Here is a 23,314-nt window from a genome sequence, read left to right on the forward strand (position 1 = left end):
TAATAATTCTCACTGCAAAGTATAAATATTACTAAGCTTTATTGACCTACATACTATTCCCATAAAATTTGTATGTCTTTTGAAATAACTGCTTAAAGCTTAGCTTGAAAACATTGTTTTACATGTTTTTAAATTGTCTAAAAATATTAACAAACATTTTTTTTAGTTGTTTAAAATTTTTTACATGGCAACTGTCAAGGCTTAAAAGTTCTAGTGTCTTAGCTGTAGTGCTCCCTTAAAATCAGCTTCTTATTTTAAAGTTTTTTCTTTTAATTCTAGAACTGTTTGATAAAATAACATAATGCAAGTAGATTTTCCTTTACATTGTTCTCATCTTATAGAATTTTGAAGTAATCTCTAGAGTACATTAGATGATTCTAAAATTAATATTCCTCATTTCAGTAAGAGGGCTGTATATGCTGCTTTATGAAGATTGTGTTTGAAATGTGTTACATGAATAATATGATTTTAGAATTAATATATTAAATTACTGAGTTCCCAGACATCATATGGTATCATATGTAACATTTTATGAGTATATTTGTTATAATCAACAGCCATGAAAGCTATGAATTCCAGGTTGGCACTCAGAAATTTTGGTTCTGCTTTTTGTTTGATGTTTCCAGATTAGTATCACAGATGTCCAGATATGTCCTTTTAATATATTTTTAGTCTTTGACTTCTTCACTGAAAAGTACACTCCATGACAACAGTTCACTAAAGAGTCAAAGTCATTTCCTTATCATTTGATATTTAGCAAAAATAACTTAATAAATTATATGTGATTTCATACTGCAGAGTTAATTTATGGCATAATGTTAATTTATGGCAGTTAATTTATGGCATTTATGGCAATAACTAATTTATTTATTAGTTCCTTAATAATCCCACACATTAAAAAAAGCTTTTTACTGATATTTGGAAAATCACAGATTTTTAAAACAAATTTAAGAACACTAAATTCAGCACTAAGTTAAAGAAGCCGGTAACATTATAAGTAAGGCGGGAGGCATTTAAAAGGAGGGGCATTTTGGAAGGACTGGGGCAGGGTTTCCTGCAGCGCTTGCTTGTAGGTTAGCTGGGCTGTGCTGCCAGCACCAGATCCTGAGGCAGGAATCTCAGTGCTGTGTAGAAATCCAGTTGTCCCTTCTCCTGAGGGTGAGCTTTCTTGTTGAGAGAGAGTATATAAGGGGGAAGGTATTGGGGTTTTTCCCTCCAAAACAAACAAACAAAACAATTACAATTACTACTATTTGTTCTCATTACCTTTCATTTATGTCCTTCACTGTGAAAAATACCCCAGCTCATTTCCCTAGTCCTCGGTGGACCAGTTTGAAGGTTTTGAACTTTTTCAAATTGGGAAAGATGTTGGTGATTTGCCACCTCCAGTAAACGTTTTTATTTCTAGGGTCATGGGATGTTGCCAGACAAATTTTGTCAAGATCTTACAGCTGATACTTTCCTTTGTTTTTCTAACCTGACTAGTGACTATGGTGAGAAAAAGCCATCAACTGACAAAAATCTTTCTATCATTAACTAGAGATACGTTTCTATGTAATTATCGAGTGTTGTTGGGTAACTATCCAGTATTCAGTTTAAATCACAGATTCTATTTGTGGATTAATAAGCTCTGTCTTCTCTCTCTCGTCCAGAATGTAAGTGATATGCTTGCCCTATAATGTCGTAGGTGCTCAGTGTAATTGAGTAATTTTGTAAAGGAGGCAATTTAAAAACACGTCATAGTCATGAGTAGTTATTGGATATTTTTAAATGTACAGTTAAAAGTTTATAAATTTATGATATAGCTTCATTAACTTGGGGTATTCTTTACTCCTTTAATATACCTTGCTTCTGTTAGGTAGTTAACCACAGGACAGTTAACCTTGATTTCATAGTTTGAATGAGTAATAATATTTAAAAGATGAAACCACCATATATGGATTTAGAATGTGTGGTAGCAAGAGCATTAGTCATAACTTTCCTAGACCTGTGTGTGTGTTTATGCTTTGGAAATACTTCCTTGCTGTCCATCTCCTTATCTGCTGGTACTACAGACAGCGTGCACATGCCATCCGTTATTTCCAAGATGTTGAGGAAACCAGCCATGACATACCAGGGAAGCTTTGATTTGCCACCTGTTGCTCTCGGGGAACGGTTGGAAGCTTAATGAGCATCCACATGCCTTCCACACTGCTCTCAGGAAATGAGCAAAGTGCCTAAATACAGACAGCAGACTCATCTATCTATCACCTCAGGGTCCCACTCAGAGATAAATACTAATACCTTCGGCATACATAAAAGTCACTAAGAAGAGGCATCACTTAATTTCAAACTACTCTTAAGCTTCCCGAACAAGTATTGGAAAGTGCTCTGACCATGTGGAAGACATTTGGAATTCCTATTTCGTGCATCCATGGTTCATATAGTGTTAAGATGTTCAGCTGGGAAGATTAAATTATTGTACGTTGTACATTGCACAGTGTGCCATGCAAACATTGGTCTTCTGGAATAAGGATTGAGCTCAGAAAAGTTTTTTGATTAACAAGCCTTTAAATATATGTTTCATGGGTAACACTTTATTGTGACTAGCTTTTCCAATATCACATAAAAGGGTGAGATTCAAAGTTCCTAGTTTTAAACATGTTTTTCTTTCCATACATGTTGAAAATTGCTTACCCCTTTCATGGTTACATCACCCTAGTAATTAAGTCATGAAGAGCAGTGATCTTTAGGACCAGACCACCAGTGTGTAGATCCCGGTTCTACCCCTTACCAGTTTATGAAGCTATATCATGATACTGGGCAAGTTACATAATCTCTCTGTGCTGGGTTTCCTTATCAAATGGGAATTATTATTATACATAACTCAGAGGGTTGTTGTGAGGATTAAATGAATTAATATACATGCAGCTCCTAAAATATTGCCAAACATATAGTAAACGCTATATAAATTTTAGCTATTGTTATTTCTTTCTCTTGGAGCAGCTCAGAATGTTGGAAACATTGTTTATGCACCTGTTTTATAGAGTCTTTCCTCCTGTGAGTCATTTCAACCTAGAGATCATAAAGCCATTTACACCCTCCAGGTTCATAGATCTAAATTCTGAAAACTCCTTTGCGGTGATGGTTGAATGTTACCTTTAAAAGCAGTAAGATAACATATTTTCTCTTGAAACATGACATCACACTATTCCCCTTTTCCTATAACCCAATGTATTCCAGGGATAAAGGATGAGGAAACACAGTGTTCTGCGCATAAGACATGATACTGTCTTAGTTCTCCTTCCCGACACTCTTCACAGGAAAAGCAAAAGGAAAGCTTGACATGTAATAATGGAAATCTCTAGGCCCCATTCATCGTGTTGCCCAGCCCAAGACATTTTTTACAAATATGAATTTTCAATGCTTGTTTTTCTCCTTTCAGTGTTGACTACCAGTGTATCTCATCATATTTAGAAAGTAAATTGGGAAAAATGTACCTGATACATTAAAACGAGTACAATAGGGAGACATAATACAGTGAAAATTACATCAAATCAGAAAAACAAATCATTTAGGTGGCAAAGAAATTTTTACAATATTTTCCCTCAAAGCTTGATATTTTTGTTCTGGCTTCCACATTAGTGACCATTTGAGATTCAGATCAAGAACCTGAGGATCAGGAGACAGTAACTAACTGTTTACACTTCGTTATATAAAATCATCCTTGACACTAGATCATATAAGCACTAACTTTTACAGGTGGCAGAAACATTATTTTGTCATTCTTAGGATTAAGTATAGTGCCCAGTCATCTATAGAAACTTATCTTCTAAATACACTGGAGATGAGGTTTCTTCCTTAGAAACATCAAGTCACATTTTTAAAATAACAGAAGAAAGTTTTTGGAAGTGACATAGGATGTGAAATGAATCTGTAAAAGAAAAAAGAAAAAGAATACTGGTTAAAAGGATAGCAGTGTGTTATTGTTACTTATAATTACTTCCTGCTTGCACAAAGTGCGTCTGAGCAGTTGAATAGTTTAAGAGTCCAATTAGGAAACTCATACAACCAGAAATCAGAGATTTTTTAGCAGCCATAACGAAACCTTGACTAAATACACCAATTGTACTTTCGTGATGTAATCCTGTTTAAAAAAAAAAACCAGAAACTTATGTTTTCTGGATTTTAAATAAACTTGCTGTTGTAGTTCATTTTCATCATAGCCACCAAGATGTTTTAATTTATGCTCAAATGTGATCCTTCAGGGGAATAAGTGTTTGGGGGACAGACTCTACTTTCTCATCCTTTTTTTCCCCCTCAATAATTTTACAAATCAATCATTACCAAAACTGGCTGCCTGAAGGTTCTTATTACAACAAATGTTCTTGCTGTAATCCTCAAAAGTAGGTATCATGCTGACTTGAATTCTAATTAGCCCTTCAGCAAGAAGAATATTGTATGGTTAATGCATTCAGTGTCAAGATACGTTAATCAAAATTATTGGTGATGCTTTTAGCACCCAGGCAAGTCAGCACATATTTTTCAAGCCCCGTTGTACTATTTTTTGGGCAATGAAAATTGGATCTGCTCGGGGTAATAAATATCATGGAAAGCATGACTTGATTTACACTGGTATATTAGAGGTTTTTTAGACAGGTTAAAAAAATAATATCTTTTACTCCTTTAATTGATAATGACTTATAAAACTAAAACAAATGGTATTAAATGAAAAACCAGAGATTTTTCTGTGGACAAGAGATAATCAGTTAGGACTTTCTGTTCACTATTCCATTTAACAGATGGTAGGTTCTGGAAGTTTATAGGGAAACACCTGGTGAGCCATTTCTGTATGAATGAAGCTGCCTCTTCATTCTTACCTTGACTAGTAATTCCATCTACATATTTGATGACTCTTCTCACCCATATGAAAGACATCCTTTATGTAGATTTGACAACAGAGTATTAAGTGAACTGTCCCGATGGCCATTTAAAAGATAAAGTAAGATCATCTAAAATACTTTCTTGCCATATATTAAATGTGAGTTTGAAGAAAAATCAGTCCAGATTTTATTATGGAATTCCAAGACTTAATGACTTAATGGTCATTGTTAGATTTCAGAAAGATCATGTTTTTAAAGAACTTCCTGGTTTTTCCTTGTGTTTTTATAATATAGAAGGCCAGGTTTTGTTGCCTTCTTTGTTGGTGAAGATAGTAATTGTTTGAGTTATTTGGAGGGTTTTTGTTTTGTTTTTTGGGGTTTGGGGCCAGAATACATAGAATTTAAACTATCTCAATAGGCTGTTTAAATTTTTTAAAAGTAATAGCAAGTGAGTTGAGCAAAAGTGGCTTCAGTCAAAAATCTTACCTTTGCAGCATCTTCCTTTTATCCTTCCCACCTTCCCATAGCTAAATCTTCTTGTAGTTTACTTCATTTCTCTGTGTACATATTGCCAATTTATGAAAGAAAACAGAGAAGGAGAGAGAGGGATAAACTCTAATACTGACACTCTAATCATCAAGGGAACTTTTTGTTTGGTGCAAAAAACAGGATCATTTTTCAAATATAGCCCGTATTAGTTACTATGACTTATTTTAATTGAGCTTTATACTACAAGATCAAAGTTGTGGCTGCTGAAAGCATTAACTATAGTTGGAAAGATCAGTGTGAGACCATTAGGCCTTCCTGAATTGGTCATGTGTAAGTACACGTTTGATTTCAGCTATAGCTATTCTTTGTAGATTTGTTTCTGCATCTTTATGTGCCCTGGCTGTTTAAAGCTTTCATTCAAATTAGCAAAACCTGTGTCAGATTTTTCAACTAGGTCTGTTTGCTGCTGTTTCTCCCAACAGTTTATTACTAGACCTACTAATTATGCTTTATCCTGAATTAATAGCATTTATTCTTCCCAACGTGAATCCCAGTTTAGCTGCCAGAACCACAAACACTTCATTATTCATCTTTTCTACCAGCTCAACACAGGAAGATATGTTACTGTCTTGGAACTGAGACCTAGTTTTTTAACTCATGGGTGGTGAGCTAATTAATTGATGTTGAGAAGAAACAAAGGACATAACTCATGAAACAACTCAGGAAGAAATCAGATGTAATATTTAAGATAAGACCAGAAAGTTTTCATTTTGAAATTTGAAGCTGCACCAATGCCGTATTGCAGTAGCATGAACAGAGCTGAGATTTCTGTTTCTCTGACAACCATCTGATCACTGGTAGGCATGTGGTTTGGGTAGCAGAATTTGGTGCCAGCCATTACTTGTATTTTAGTGATTAAAACGTTGGATTGTTTTAAAGGTTCTGATGAAGAGTGTTGTATATTTTTTATTTCCAGGCTTTGGTTAAATCACAGCTCTGTATTTATTTTAAGAGTTAGATATTTCATTGTTTATATTTTTCCATTTGTCATAAGGGTAGATCTAGTTGGACATTGCCAGGACCGGTGAAGACAAAACAACAACAAAAATAGCAGATTATCCTGGGTTTAATTGTTCTCGTCATGGTAGAGGAACAGAACATTTTAAGATGCTTGTCCCTCTCCATTCTTCCTCTCCTCTTGTCTTGTCTCCCTGCTAGCTGGTTGCTTTCACACTTTTGCTTTCCTTCCACACAGGATCAACAACTCCAGTATGAATGGAATCCCAATTAACTTTGTAATCTTGTTCTCAATGATAAGAAAAGTAAAAACCTAAAATACTATCTCACTTGAGATAGTGAGTGAATAGGTAGAGAGGTGAAGGAAAATTTAGAATACATATATATATGAAATTATATATATATATATATATATGAGAAAAACAGATTAAAGTGGCTGTGAAGTAATTAGTGCTCTTAACTTATTCTTATGCTATTGATTGGTGCCTTGGTATTCATGGCAAACCAATGTTTAATGCCTGTGCCTTTCCTTCATTTATCTTAGCCATTTTTTGGTTGTCACTTTTTAAAAAAGCACTAACACATCATACTGAAAAGATGAATATTGTTTCAGAAAAGGTCATATTTTAGTGTTTTCACTTTAATGGTAGAGCTATTTTACTTGCAGTTTACCTGTATAAATCCACGTTTCCCTAATTATGACAGCGAGCATCTGCCCTTTTCAAAGGATCCCTGCCTTACGTTCCCATGTTATTCCAACAGGGGCTCACTCAAATTATAATTGGGTTTTCTAATTTGGGTAATTGCCTTGTAAATAAGAAAAAGAAAAAAAACTCTACATTTAATTGTTCCTTCATTAAAAGTCTTATAAGAGCTTAGTTCCATTATAGTTCCAATTTCCTCGAGTGCATCTCTCCCCCACCTTGTCTATTCAGAAAATACGTGTGAATAACTTCCAATTTAGCAATCTCCTATTTCCCATTGATTATATGAGACTAGATACGTAAAAACGGCTCTGAGAAGCATCATACAGTCCAATAAAAAATAGTTACTTCTCCTGTGTATTGTCCTGAAAAATTAGGTAACCTCATTTTGGTGTGGTTTGATTTACTTCAAAAAATGATTTTGCAAAAATGTCTTGTGTTTGAATCATATTTCAGCTGCTTTCCCCTACCTTCCTTTGACTCAGTCTCTTTCCTCTCTCCTGGTTAACTAGAACTGTGACTAAAGTGGGTTAACCACTTGCTTATTCTTTCAATCACATTAAAGTATTTGTAGAATCATAGGTTGTCATAGCCTTTCTCCTAGACATTTTAGGAAATTCTAGGACCTTTAAACTCTACATCAATCCTTGCCAAAGAGGCAAGTTTTTTTTTTTTTAAGGATTACATTTATTTAGGGAAATTTAATAGGTATGACCATTTTTTCTCCTTTCCCTTTCTTACAGGAAGAAACTCATTCTTAGTAAACCTGTCATTTCTCTACCTTACACACGTTTCGTTTTGCAATCCTAAATGATCTGGCAGATGGATATCGTCTCATAAAACGATGATATAGTCACATGAGAAAATTTAGGGTTACTTCTTGAAAGGAGTTGAAGAGGTATTGAGTATAACCCCATACAGTTGTAAAGAATCAAGAAGTCACCATGTATATCACTAATTAGCTGCAGAGGTGTTATAATACTACTACCACTAATAAAATAATGATAGCATTTTTGAGGCTATAATATAAGAACAACAATAACATTTATTGTTTACTTACTTTGTTCTAGAGGTGGTGCTAAGTGCTTTGCTTGAATTATCCAATAAGTCTTGACTAAGTCACCCCTTAATGACACCAGAATCTTTCATTATTTGGCAACTCAGGATCACAGCCTGCAAAGCCAGGCTTTAACTCCATTCTGTACCTTTGTACCAACAGTTCTCAAAGATTTAGCCTCAAAACCCTTTTACACACTTAAAAATTAGGAATGAAGGAGTTTTTATTTATGTAGGTTATACCTATTGATATGTCTGTATTAGATATTAAAACAGAAATTTAAACAACCCATTATATATTAATTAAATAACATTTTCATGAAACACAACTGAATTTTACAAAACAAACAAACAATCAGCAGGAAGAATGACATTGTTGTCTTTTTTTTTTTTTTTTCCCAAATATCTTCGATGTCTGGCTTAATAGAAGGCAGCTGGATTCTCATATCTGCTTCTGCATTCAATCTGTTGCAATTTGTTGTCTTGGTTAAAGCATATGAAGAAAAACCAGCCTCATACAGATATGTAATTGGACATGGGAAGATTATTTTAATAGCCTTTCCATGAAATTGTGTTATTCTTTTCTTTGATACTACCCCAAACTCTACAAGTAGTAGTTTCAACTTAAAGGTTAGGTGCAATGTGAAATCTGAAACCATATCAATGAATCAATCTTTCCTACTCTGTACACTAAAAATGGTAAGTGAAAAGGCACTCTGAGAAGCTCTGGTATAAGTCTAGGAAGGTAAGAAACAGTCCAACCAGCTCAAGACCATGCGTAGACATATTTATGCCCTATTTCAATAATTGTCTTTCAAGCCTGAGACAGAAAAGAGACAAATGATTATTTCCTCCCAATCCTGCCAAGATATAGACAGGATGGAGACAATGTCTCTAAAGTAATTGAGAGCTCTGGCATTAAATAAACATGAAGCTGTGATCCTAAAATTAAGTATGCTATTGTTCCCCTTGAATAAATTGAAATAAGAAACGAATCGAGATGGTAGATGCTTTCTTAGAGTGGCATGATAAAGTACCACTAATCATACTCAAAGCCTTTAAAATAAGCCAGTATTAATAATGCTAAAATTGTTGAGTGTCCAATGCATTGCTAATTTTATATCTTGAAATAAAAATTTTCACCCTGAACATTCTGTATAAAGGAAATTGCTATCCATTTAACTCAGGAGGACTTAAATACATTAATGTTTTTAAAAAGGAAGAAACAACACTTTGGTCACTTAGATCACAAAGCCTTATTTATTTATGTGTGACTTATGAAATTGCATGCTTCAACTTTTTATAAACTAAGCACTAAACTAAATAAGAAATACATTTTTGCAACATTTACTCTTTTTTCTTCTCTTTTATTAGTATGCTTTAATGGTGCTTCTATTTGCTTTGCTAACAGTGAAATCATTTTATTTCTACTTGAAGATTTGCAAGAGTCTTGTCTACCTGTAAACTTTCCACCTATTAACTTGCATTATATTTTCATTACAGTAAGTTGTTACTAATGATACACATGAACTTTAATACAGCTTTTTTCTTGAGGGTGGAGAGGGAATATTTATGTATTTATATAAATCATTTTATTGGGAGAAATGTCTTACTTGTAAGTAAGTATATTTCTTATGTTTTTTGTTTAAAATAACAAGTTAAATTTTTTTATAAGAAATAGAATGGTCATCATTGAGTTTTCTGAATATAGTTGATTGTCACTTTAGACGATTAAGAGATTGATCCAAAATTATTTGTTCAGATTTTCCTCTCCGTTATATGTAAAGATATAGAGACAGGTAGAACAGAGTTATAGAAATTTCACAAACAATAAACCTAAAGCATTCATTCCCCTACACTTTTTATTTTCTTAAAAGCAGTACCATGAGCATAAGAACTAGAGATAATCCATTTCAGTTATTTATCACTGTTCAGCAAATTTTGCGGTGCTGATATCCTTTTGTTCCCTGCCCAACACCAAGGTTTTATACAGCATATTTTAAAAAATCATTATTGCAGAAATATTTCATGACACTCTAACACTTCTTATCAAACATCCTCTCTGTATCTTCCTGCTCAGCTCCGAGAAACAAATGTTGAAATATAGCTACCTTAGAAAAAAATCAAATATGTCAAACAACATTAGCTACTGCGCCAGAAATAATCCAATGGGGGGAAACAAATGAACAAACAAATCCCAGAAAACATGGGAACAGAGGCATTATGTTTTTGTTTTGTTTTTCTTTGCTTTAAAACTTCGTTATAGATTTCAGGAAGTTAGACTTTTACATTTGAGCTCACGTTGTTAAGAAGAAAATAAAACTTTATAGTTTATATGTGAACACTGGTGTCGGGTGTTTTCTGATGCCAAATACCTGGTGTCTTTTCCAACACCAGTTGACACCAACTGCATGTCCTACAATTCAATCCTACTGTGACACTAACTACTCAAAGTTAGCATCAGATTCCATAGGTTTAAGGGTTCAGTCCCGTAAGACTGCCCTCACTTCAGACCACAATTACAGGTACCACCCACCTCACCCTCTCCGCCTTACCTGGACTTATGTCTGACTTGCCTACAGATTCCAGGGTACTCACAGCCACCCTCTGCCACTCCCACTCAAGTTTGATAATTTGCTACAGTGACTCACGGAACTCAGGAAAATACCATACTTACCATCACAGTTTGTTATGAAAGATTAAAATGAGCAGCCAAATGGAGAGGTACAAAGGGTGAAATCAAAAGTGTCCTGAGGGCAGGAGCCTCTGTCCCTGTGGAGTTGGGGGGTGCCACCCTACCAGCACATGGATGTGTTCATCAGCTCAGAAGCTCTCTAGTCCCCACTGCTTTGGGAGTTTTATGAAAGTTCCATTATGTAGGCGTGATTGATTAAAGCATTGGTCATTGGTGGTTAAACTCAATCTCCATCTCCCTCTCTGGAGGTGGTGAGAGGAGGGGAAAGGTTGAAAGTTCCAACCTTCTTATCACAGCCCCGACCCTGAAGCTGTCTAGGGGCCCACCATAGTCACCCCATTAGCATAAACTCAGATATGTTTGAAAGGGGCTCGTTAAGAGTAACAAAACATGCTCCTGTTACTCTTATTACTCAGGAAATTCCAAAGGTTTTAGGAACCAGGAACAAGACGAAATATATATTTTTTATTATACCACAACTGGGTTTCCTCCAGGTGGTAGAGAAGAGATTTTGAGTCTGGGCAAGAAGAGATTTTTTGCTTTCCATCTGAACATTACCGAATCTCTTCCCTAGCCACACCCACTGTATCAGTTATCAATTGCTGCCTACCATACAAGCCCCCCAAATGGGAGTGGCTTAAAACAACAATCCTCTCACACTTCTGGAGGAACAAGAATTTGAGCATGGCTCAGCTGGGTACCTCTGTCTCAATGTCTCCCATGAGGATGCAGTCAAGCTGTCAGCCAGGGCTGTGATCTCATCTGAAGACTCTACTGGGGTGGAGCATCTGCTCCCAAGTTCACACATGCGGCTCTTGGCAGACCTTGGTCCTCACCATGGGGACCTCTCCATAGGGCTGCTCATGGCAGCTTGTTTTCCAGAAAGCAAGTTGATTCAAGTGAGAGAGAACAAGGAAGAGTCCCCAGGATGGAAGCCACTGTCTTTTTATAACTTAGTCTCAGAAGTGATATCCCATTACTTCTGCTATATTCTCTTCATTAGATATGAGTCAGTAAATCCAGTGCACACTCAAGCAGAGGGGTTACGCAAAGGCATTGAATACCAGGAGGTGGGATCATTGAGGCCCATCTTAGACGCTACCTACCACATCTACCCTAACATAATGGATCTTGATTTGGTAAATGATAAGAAGCACTGGACAACAGATGAGAAAGGAAATTGTAAAGACATTTGTCTTGTTTCTTTGTCACTTTTACTTTCTCAAGCTCCTCCAAAGCTTTGCTCAAAGTACTGTGGCTGATCAAAACCAGTTCTGATTAATTTTAGAGTTAGTAGCTGGATCTCAGCAAGAAGGCTATATATAATCAAAGGAGTAAAATCCCAGTAGAAGGAAATCAGTCTAACTTTACATATTTACTGTCAAATATGTAATAATCTCATATGCCCATTTTTTTAAAGGGAGAACCAGGTTTCATTGGTCCTCAAGGAGAACCAGGCTTACCAGGGTTACCAGGAACAAAGGTAAACGTAGTGTTTTTCCCTTCCTTCCTTTCTGAAATTTTTGATCGTATATTTTTAGTCCATTATGTTCCTTAGGTGACCAGATATTTTTGCCTAATGGAGAACTAAAGCAGCTTAGCACCTATTCCTAACACTTCTAATGGGAATACCATGTTAAATAGAATAATAGGAAGTTAATTCCAGAAAGCCTTAGGCAAAACAACAGGATGGTGGAATACATTCATTGTTCCCGTTGTCCCCCAAATTGTACCTAAATTGATATGATGCTATTAGTCTCCTGGCCATATGGAAAAGTGAGGGAATTCTGAGGAGGAGAGGTAGAACTCATTCACTCCTGCCCCTCGTTACCCATTTTAAGACATACGCATAAATCAAACATTATTACTATTCCCCCATCACTCCCTAGATTGCAAAGGCAAGTACTGACGTCATATAGATTCCTAAGTGTCTCATCCCAAAAGGATCCATCCTGAATAACGTCTGCAGAAAGATTCTGTAATGAAAACCATCTCGTGATCTTCCACTTGGCAACCTGAGAGAGGGCCCTAAAAGCAAAATCTATATGCTGCCATATAAAAAACTAGGTTGCTGTGGACACAGTCAGAGCCATAGTTCCCTTTTTATCTACGCAGTAAGACATAAAAAGGTACAGCTCTGAGGATGGAACTTTATTCATGACAGACTCATGAATCAAAGAAGGAGCAAAATTAGATCAAACTACTTTCTTTTATTTTTAAACCATAGCAGTTTTGCCTCAATGTGTATTGCATTCAGCAGAAATAAGCCAGGATGATTTCCAAGAGCTCGAGAAATATGTTCATGGTTTGTTCTGACAGAGGAGTCCTCATTCCGCTGGTCAAGAGAAAATAACTCTAATCCTAGTCAATGGAAACTATGTGTGGCCTAAAGGGAGACTAAAACTCTGTCGAATTTATGTAAAATTACTGCTTGCTCAGCAATTTCTTTTTCACATAATGAGCTGTCAAGCTTATTAACAAAATATGAGGAAAGCCTGTTTTAGCCTGAACAGATGTACACACGAAATGCGCTTTCTGGAATAAAAAGAGCTAGAACAAAAGAATAATGAGCATTCTGTGTTCATGTCAGAACTCTCGTATTTATTCAGGCTTGCAGCCTCAGAACCAGGTAGAGAAAGAGGATTGCTTTGTGGATAAGCACAAAGAAACGGGAAACCTGGTCAGTGCTGGAGAGGACCGGGCGTGAACATGATCTCTAAATGTTTGTGGCATTTTGTTTGCTAAACAGGGGAAAATAGGAGAAACACAGACTGTGGAGTGTAGAGTTCAGCCCTAAATATATTTTCTTTTGTTCACTTATTTTAAACTCTTCCACAGTCAAAAAAATCCAGATGTAGAGCCGTAAAATCAGCATTAATTACTGTTCATGAAGAACCCAGCCTGATTTTACAGAACAGATACTTTTATAACAGATACTACTCTGGACTCCCAATAAAAGTAAAGACTGTACTGTAACTGTTTTGTATTTCCACAAGAGGGATGTGAATAAGAAATTCATTTAACAATATTCTGAAGTTAATTTTCAGCTGAATTACCTATCTAACATGAAATTGGTACCATAATGGAAAAGTCACGATTATTTAAAAATCTCTTTCAGCCGAACACTAGTCTTTTACCGGTTGCGTAGGCAGTCTGGATTTGTACCAGTAAATTCAGATTTTAAAAATAAACTAAGTCCTCACATTTTATCCCCAACACAGTGAAGAGAGATCATAATGAAGAAATACGTATAATTGCATCTAAAAATCTGTTTTATGTACTGCTGTATTCTCAGCATCTGTATAGCGCCTGAGAGAAACCTCCATCAGTCTAAAGAAATAGGACTTTATTATGAATAATTTAGAATACTTTGTATAATATTGTTTAGTCATTAATTCAACACATTTTTTTTCCAGACATTTTTCTAGTATTTGAGAATGGGGAATAAATGCAACAAAAACAGTCTCTACTCTACTGAAGCTTCCACTGTAATATGTGTAAGAAAGGGGTGGAAGAAAAGAAAAAAGTACACAAATATGTAATGTAATTCTAGAGAGAGACTAATAAGCAACTGATTAGGGGCATGATGATAATAAGTGATTCTAGGTAAACATATATAGACTCCACTACTCCGGTAAATACTACAGAGAAATGATTTTCTAAAATTTTTGTTTTTCTCTAAAATAAGATTATAGTTACCATTTTAGAATTCTTCTGTAAAATATTAAGAGCAACACCAAACATGGTGTATACATATTTAAATAAAAATTCCATATACCAGCAAAAGTGCTTCAGTCTCTAATCCCTGGAAAATCCCTTCTGGAGCACCTTTTCCATCTCCTGCATCCAATCAAGTCCCTTGTCGTTCTCTCAACCTCTCCATTGTCCCACCCCCTTTTGGTTCATGCTGAGAAACCTACTGAGTCTTCTTCATCCTGACCCTAATCTATCCCACCTCCCCTGCAAAACCACAAAGGTTTCCCACAGTGGGCATGATACAGACAAAGATCTTGGAATTTAAATCCCTACATCACCCATAACAGATCGAAATCCTACTTTCTTTTCCTTTCCAAGACGAATCAGTCCTTCAGTGAGAAGGGTGCCTCCCTCATCCATAAACATACCATCACCAGAAATCAAAACTTGTTTGATTATTGAAATTCTACCCATCGTGCAGGAAGCTGAACGCTCTCAAGTCTGTGTTCAGGGAGTGTAAAACAGCACCGTCTTCCTGCAGGGCGGTTAGCTAGCTTTTAAAATGTTTATACTTTTTGACACAGCCATTTGTCTAGTAGGAATTTATCCTAAGAATATGACCAGAGATGTGCAAAAGATTTACATACAAAAACATGTATGCAAAAATTGCAGACTGACTACAGTCAGTTCTGTATTACAGCTCTCCCACGTTAAAGGCTTTGGGCAAGTTATTTAACCTCTCTGAGCTTCAGTTTCCTCATCTGTAGACTATGGATACTAACACCTTTCTCATTTGTCCTGGGGATTAGATAGGATAATGCATGTAAAGTGTTGTGTGCAGTTCCTGCACTCATCAATAGCACAGTTATAAACAGTGATAATTATAATATACACCCTACCCCATCCTTCAGGACATGACCCAAGTCTCACCAAAAGGAAGTCAATCTGGACCACTGAAAACCCTGTGGAGTTTCTTCTTCTCTCACATATGGCCTTACATTACTCCTTAACTCTTAACTATTTTGTTCATGTGGATCTTATCTAACTAGAGCACTAGCTCCCTGTGGGCAGTGACCATGCTCATCCTTCCCAGAGCTATAAATCTAGTAAAAGCTGTAACACCTCTGGATCTTGTACAATGCCAAGCACTTTCCGTTTCTAGGTTATGAAACCAGTACTCTAATTTTCTCCATTTTACAGAGGAAACTGAGGCTTTCAGAACTTAACTAACTTTCCCCAAAACACAAAACTGGTAAGTATTCCAGAGCCAGGAGTAAAGCCCAGAAAATCAAATTACAAAACTTGGCACTTAGCCATGTTGCCCTGCTTCGAAGGTCTTAAAAAGTTGCTGCAGACTGAAAACTATGTCCATGCCTGTTGTGAGGTATTAATGATGGCCCTTATCAATTCCCTTTAAAGGTCTTTCTGGGACTTCCCTAGCAGTCCAGTGGTTAAGACTCCGAGCTTCTAATGCAGGGAGCACTGGTTCGATCCCTGGTCAGGGAACTATGATCCCACATAGGGCGCGGCCAAAAAAAAAAAAAAAGTCTTTCCATTTACCAACATAGGCATCTGACAGGCATTTACCAAACCATTTCCTTGTCTATAAAACGGGAATGAAAAGGCAAACGTTGAATTTTTTTTTTTTTTTTTTTTTTTTTTTTTTTTTGCGGTACACGGGCTTCTCACTGCTGTGGCCTCTCCCGTTGCGGAGCACAGGCTCCGGACTCGCAGGCTCAGCGGCCATGGCTCACGGGCCCAGCCGCTCCGCAGCATGTGGGATCTTCCCGGACCGGGGCATGAACCCGTGTGCCCTGCATCGGCAGGCGGACTCTCAACCACTGCGCCACCAGGGAAGCCCTGAATAATTATTTTGATTATTAAATGAGATAATTCATGTTGAGGTTAATACAATGCCGAGTATGTGGTAAATAAATAGTAACTTTCTGCTTTCTTTGATTTTATTCAACTCATTCATTAACCTACAGGGACTAGCTGGGGGTGATAGGGGGCGCCATTCACCTATTTTGCGATTTGTGACAGGGCGACCGTGGGGAGGCAGGGCATCCTGGAAGAGGGGATCGAGGGGAGCCTGGAGCCCCTGGACCAAAGGTCAGTTATTCTCACACTGGAAAACAACATTCTCTGGTTTGGAAATGTGTGCCACTTACTTTAGAACACGCAACTAAAATAAAATTATTCAAGGGGTATTAAAACAGCCCAAATCACAAATAATTCATTGAAATTCACACCAATTCGTTATCTTCTAAAAAGGGTTTTACAATTCAACTTTTCCAGTTTACTCTGTTCTAGTCAGTCAACAAATTAATAACACATCCAAATATAAATCGGGAGGTACTGTCACACTAACACCTTACCACTCGATGGATATTAAAACCTACTGAGGAAAATGTGGAACCGTGTTGTGTTAGTTTCTATGGTAATTTGATGGTGTGTAACACCTTGAAAGTATGAGAGCTAAGGATTTATTTGACTGTTCAATCTATTCCTCTAAACTTCCTGCAAACTAGTATGGTAACACTTTATTTTAATAACCCATCCTAGAGACACAGGAAATGATTTACTCTTTGATGAAAAGGAAATTTATGCAAACACTGTTGAGACTAATGAGAATTAGTCACAGAATGCTTCCCATCCGCTGATGGGTGGGCAGTCTTCAGAATTATAATGGCATGAAGGTTGGTGGAGAGACCAGGGAGTGAACTAATGATACGGTGATAATACCTATGTTCAGTGTTGTAACAGCCTACATTATATGGAGTATATTGAGGCAGTTAAAATAAAGTGTTTCCATTTTTCTGTATTATCCTGAGTCACTGCTAATTTCTTTTTTTCTGTTCTTATCTCCCTCTGTCATGTTCTCTTTTTCATCTTCATATTCTTCTATAATAGGGGAAACAAGGTGAATCAGGAACTAGAGGCCCAAAGGGGTCAAAGGTCAGTAACTGGGTAACCATTTTAATGTAACATGAGGCCGTCATGTAACATGTGTCTCTTCCACAGAGAATCATGTTTTAGATTAAACTCTTTCACACACTAGGGTTGCAGTAATTTCATCCCTACGATGATATCTCAGAACAGTTGGTTTGTTTCATCTTGTTTGTTTTTGTGTTCTGTGCTTCAGACCATTCTTTATGAGAAATTGTATTTCCTGTTTCCTATGTGTAGCTTATTTGGAAAAAATTAAGTACTTTACTTCAAATATATACAGTATAATCTTATTTTTTATTTCCTGGCTATCTTTGTGATAAATGTTCAGATTATACTTTGCTTTCAAGTCAGTTGACTCCCTTCATTCCATTAAAATTTCACCACTAATTGAAATTCTCTCCTTTATCATGCTCTTTGTATAGTACCTGCAATAATCTATATACTACTAGCAGTATCATGTTATTAATCATGCTAATAATGTGGAAAATGGGGAAAACAGCAGAAATTAATAATTCCCCATTCATAGCAAAATTTTATTATTACGGTCAATGTTATTAGCATAATGTGGATAGAAAAATTATCCCTTTTCCTGCTCATCTTCGTTGGTCCTTATCCAGTTTATAAGAAAGACATATAGAAATGCTTTGAATTCTATTTAGGAAAAGGGCCCTGTAAATTTTAGGCTATTTTAAAGAAGCTTCAAATCTACCCAGGTTCAAATCTCTTCTCCAAAATTTCTGTTTCGACTTCTGAAAATTTTGAGTGTTCTCAGTGATGCATTTGCAGTTTGAGGTTTAGATGATTCCTGGTGTCTCTTGGCGGGGATGGGAGGTAGTCATCACACCATAAATGGACATTTAGAGACTTTTCATGTTGCACTGAAAAAAAGAGAAAGCTGTGTTTGCCCAGATCTTGACCTTCAGCCCCGCCAACCTGGTCCAGCTAGCTGCTGTCCACTTCAGCACTTTCTGAGGGCTAAGAGACCTACACCTCTAGAAAACTTTTCCTTAGATCTTCATCATCAGAGGGAGGCCCAGCTGGTGACCTTTCCCTCCTAAATCTCCCTAGAATGACTTCTCAGAAAACAGACAACCCAATTAATTGGTTGCCTCTTTTCCCCCTTGCCCCAAATCTCTTCATATACAGGCAGCAACATAGCTCAGTCTGAGAGGTAAAATCTTGCTCTGGGTGTCATAGAAACCACTTGCTTTGCTTTTCAAGATCCCTAGGAAGCAAGTTACCATATGTATTGTTGTTTCAAAATACTCTGTCATCTGAAGGGGGAAGTTTAAGTCACTTCGGGGGGCATCTTAAAAAGCATTTGCCATGTCAGTGGTTATTGTATTTCTAGTTGTTATTTTCCACTTCAGAAGTTCATATTAAAAGTGTTGCTGTATGGTGTTAAATACATCCTTAGATTTGAGATATTTCTGGACTGTTGACCTCACTACTAACTCGGTTTTCTTCTCTTTTCACTGGGGAAAGGGTGACCGTGGAGACAAAGGGGACTCTGGAGCCCTGGGACCAAGGGTGAGTGTGTCTCATCTACTCTTTTGGCCTCCAACAAGCCTAGATTTGAAGTGTGTGTCTATGTGGCTTTTCAGAAGGCACTTGGACTAATAATACCCAACAATAGCGCTGGACGTAGACTACTGTGACTATTCCTGCTACTCCCCCCTTTCTTCTTATTTTTTATTGTAGTCACCAGGAGCACTGAGTATATAGACTGGAACACGTAAGATAAGCCCATAAGGAGAAGGTCTAAAGAACTCTTTCTATCTACTTCCCCTCTGCCAAATGAGCAATAGCAAGCCCATAGCCATCCACCTAATAGAACTTTCCACTTTTCAATTAACTCAATTAAAAAGAAAGCAATAGTCCATATTTTCAGAACCTTGTTAAAGCACAGGCAGGGAATTAGGACATGACTAATGGAAATTCAGTGGCAGAGCTACTGAGTAGGATAGACATCTTAAAAATATTTGTTCCCTCCTTATAGGTACTGTTCAAATATATATATATATTTGTTCCCTATTTGCTTCCATTTTAATGGAATTCTATTCCTGTTAGGAAAGCCAAGCATTTCCTACAGTACAGTGTTCCATCTTCTTAAAAAATGAAGAAGCAATCTATGAGGTGTAGATGAGGAGAGAGAGGTCAGGAGTTGCTTTAATAAATGTGGATAAAGCCAACAAAATTTTGCAAGTCAAATCAGATTAGCCTACACGTTATAATTTTTAGGAAACAGCTTTTGAGATTGAATTGTATTTCTTTTTTATCCAATTTAATATATCTAACCTACCACAGACAGGAAGTTAGAAGTAGTTTGCCTCCTTTGAAATAAGGACAAACTTTGAACATGATTATTTATTCTAAAGTACATTTGGGCCTTAGTCGGGAATCGATGGTCAGAGAGAGCTGTTCGCTGCTATTTCTGTTTTCGCCACAGTCCCTTCTTCATCCTAGCCTAACGCCCGTGCTGTTCTCTTGGCTGATTTTTTCATAGGGTCCACCTGGTCAAAAGGGAGATCAAGGAGCCACCGAGATCATAGACTACAACGGCAACCTCCACGAAGCCTTGCAGGCAAGTGACTGCTCCCTGCCTTGATACAGACAATGACGCTGATGAGACCCTTGTAATGTGTGTAACTGTCAGCTTCCACCCCACCCGCACCAGATCTCAGAGGGCTCCACCGCTCAAAGCACACCTTCTCCCTGATCTCCTGAACCCATCTTCTTCTCCCTGCCCCAGTTTATCCTCTTTATTTCCTAGCATTTTTCAATCTTTCCTTCTCTTTCCCTTCTACCTTCAGATGTGCTTTAGTCAGTCTCATCTTAAATCTTGTACTGGTTTTGCCAAGCTTTGTCTCCTTGCTTGATACATGAACCTAGCAAAGCCATTAAGAGCCCTGTGGCTCTGGAGTTTGAGCTGCCTGGGTTCACATCTCTTGCTTACTAAGTGCATGAGCCTAGGGTTGTCGTGAGTAGATGACTAAGTACATATTATACACTTAGAACAGTGCCTAGCACATAATAAGTCTCTTATAGGTATTTCTTGCTACCGCTCCTGTTCAATTCTTTTTCTTCTGTTAACAAAAGCCATAGACTGTGTGGCTTGTCTCCATCACCTTTGCTTCCTATTTATCCTCTTCATACTTAGACTCCGCGTTGTAGCTTGTACCATTATCTTGTTGAAATTTCTCTTATAAAGGTCAACAATAACCTCTAGGTCAAGCCCATTGTACTCATCACTCTTGACTTGTACGTGACATTATACTAAACCACCTTCCTTTTGAAACTCTTTCTTTCTGGTTTCTCCAACCTTCTACTCTCATTTCTTCCAGTTTTCTTCTTGGATGGATCCACTCTATTTTAGTATTTCCAATTTCTCTGTCCACCCCCTAATTCTGGGTATTCTCAAGTCTCTGATCTTTTCTTGGTATAATCACTCCCTTTGTGTTCTTTCCCATGATGCCTTCCAAGTCTTTCACCTCCAGGTCTGATCTGCATATACCTCTAGCTTCCCAGGAATATTTCCACTGTGGATGCAACACTGCCTTGTCAACTCTCACCAATACATACAATTATACTGGTTACCTTTCACACCTACCAAATGATTCCCTTTCCTAACTAACCAGTTTCTGTTCATGAAACCACAAGTTTTCTAATTTCTTGAGATGGAAACTTTAGTGTCATTTAAAAACTATTCTTTGTCCTTCATCCTTTATATCTCATCAGAAGCTACTGTTTCCTTTTTCAAAGTATCTCTTGAGGCTGCCCCACTCTCTCCGTTCCCGGCTAGGTCTACATGTTGTTTATATCAGATCTAACACCGCAATGAGCCCTTAACCAATTCCTCTACCCCTAGTGCCTCCTTGCTCTTCTAATCTTTTCCTATATATCACTCCAAGGTTAATTTTCCTAAACTATCACTATTTTGATGACTCTAATCTGTTCGGAAACCGAAGTGACCCTCTTGCCTACTCTATCAAGCCCAAACTCCTCCATCTGACTTTTAAGGCCCTATAACCCTGCTTTTCCTGTACAGAATTTTTTATTTCTCCACAACATATTTATCATATCTATAAAAATAACCATCTTTTTATCTGGTTCATCCATTTTCTTTCATTCATCCATCTAAATCCTATCCAACAATTCACTGCTGCCACCCAGGTGAATTTCTCCTCTGAATCCTTTTAAATATAAGCAGTCAGGACCCAGTAGTTTAACATTTAATTATTCTGAAATTCCACAATTTACTTTAGTTTTGCCTCTTACCAGATTGTAAATTACTTGTTGACAGGAAACTCATCTTATGCTTATTTTATCTCCCCCAATGTGTCTGACCCAGGTCTAGGCATGTAAATATTAAATAAACTTATTGGTTGAATTCGTAAGTATACTTCATTCATATGCACAATCCATGTTTTTGCTTGAAAGCCAAATTAGTTGTTTTAAATATTTTCCATTTTGTACTTGTTTGATTTTTTTTCCACCCATATGATTTCACTAACATTATCTAATTATGGTAGATCTGCATTTCTATGGGTCCTTTGTTACAACTATCATTTTTAAATAGTAAAGCATTTATTAAATAGTTTTTACAGAATCCATCTTCAGCCTTGTATTTTTCTGTTCTTTTTCTTCTTTTTCTTCTGGTAAAGCACATAGAGACACATACTTACTGCTTAGAGAAACATTACTTGGGCAGTGTGTTCGATCAACAGCTTGAATTAGGGTTCCTCAGTGCAAGTGGACTAGACTCAAGCAGTAGCCTCTGGGCTGTTGTCAAATTCTAGTTTGACAGTTTTTCTAAATTGTTCCCTTTTTCCCACAAGTTGATAACTGCATGTATAAAGAAAGAAAGAACAGGAAGTTTTTGTTACTTACTATGTTGTCAGAGTTCTTACTTCTAAAATATAGGATCACATTTTTCATCTTTATTAGCAAGATTGTATATTTCCCTTAAACTGCTTCCAGTGGCACCATAATTCTTACAACTGCCTTTAAGAGGTATCCACTCTCTTATCTTTCAAGATATGCTCCTATGTTATTGGCCATGGCCATTTTCTGGAAAGACTGTGGAAGAGTTTTAAAGCCTTTACATGAACAGAGCCTGGCATGAAGCAAGCTACCCTCAGTCTAAAACTGAAATCTGCTTTGATTTCCCCTCTGTTACTAACTAGCTGAGTCACTTTGGGGAAATCACATAATGTATCTATATTTCGTTGATCTGATCTGTAAAATGAGGATGATTTGGAATGGATTTTTTCTAAGAGTCCATAAAATCTAATATTATGCTTAGGGTTATTTTTTTAGGAGTTCCTGAATACTCTTTGTTGATGTGCCAAAACGCACTGTACTTTTTAAAAAAATCTAACACCTACATCTTGATACGAAAGAATAGATGTGCTCAGTTTCTTTTTTCACCTCGAGTTCTATATGACTGTAAACCAGTCAGTATCCATCACAGCCAACTAGTTCATGTTTATACCTCAACCTAAAGGTTTATTATTCTTAGGGGGGTTGTTTAGGCAACTATGTGTTGTGCTTGTAAATAGCTTATAGGTTTTTTTTTTCACTTCAAAACTATTTGTTTTTCCAATATAGTACTCTAGTGAATTAAGAGTCGCTAATAAATAAACTAAATAGCCATTAGATTGAGAGGAAGGAATAGACATTTGTTCTTCTAGTTCTCTAACCAGTGATGGATATTCAGTTTTGCAAATTCCATTTCACTATTGCCTCCTCTAGAAAAAATCTGCCCCAAAATCTGGATACTTAGATAAATAAGTGCATGTTACAATTATAAAAATATCACTTAGAAATATAAAATTTTACTG

General features: G+C 36.8%; 1 protein-coding gene across 1 annotated transcript in view; it reads left to right on the forward strand.

Annotated features, from left to right (window-relative positions):
- COL25A1 (collagen type XXV alpha 1 chain) overlaps positions 1-23,314 on the forward strand; it is a 461,350-nt gene that overhangs the window by 398,338 nt on the left and 39,698 nt on the right. Inside the window, exons 19-23 of the mRNA XM_067735362.1 lie at positions 12,244-12,306; positions 16,563-16,631; positions 17,433-17,477; positions 18,957-19,001; positions 19,978-20,055. Coding sequence (XP_067591463.1) covers positions 12,244-12,306; positions 16,563-16,631; positions 17,433-17,477; positions 18,957-19,001; positions 19,978-20,055 — 300 coding nt within the window. The remainder of the gene's footprint in view (positions 1-12,243; positions 12,307-16,562; positions 16,632-17,432; positions 17,478-18,956; positions 19,002-19,977; positions 20,056-23,314) is intronic.

Source organism: Pseudorca crassidens, chromosome 4, assembly GCF_039906515.1.
Source record: "Pseudorca crassidens isolate mPseCra1 chromosome 4, mPseCra1.hap1, whole genome shotgun sequence".
Lineage (NCBI taxonomy): Eukaryota > Metazoa > Chordata > Mammalia > Artiodactyla > Delphinidae > Pseudorca > Pseudorca crassidens.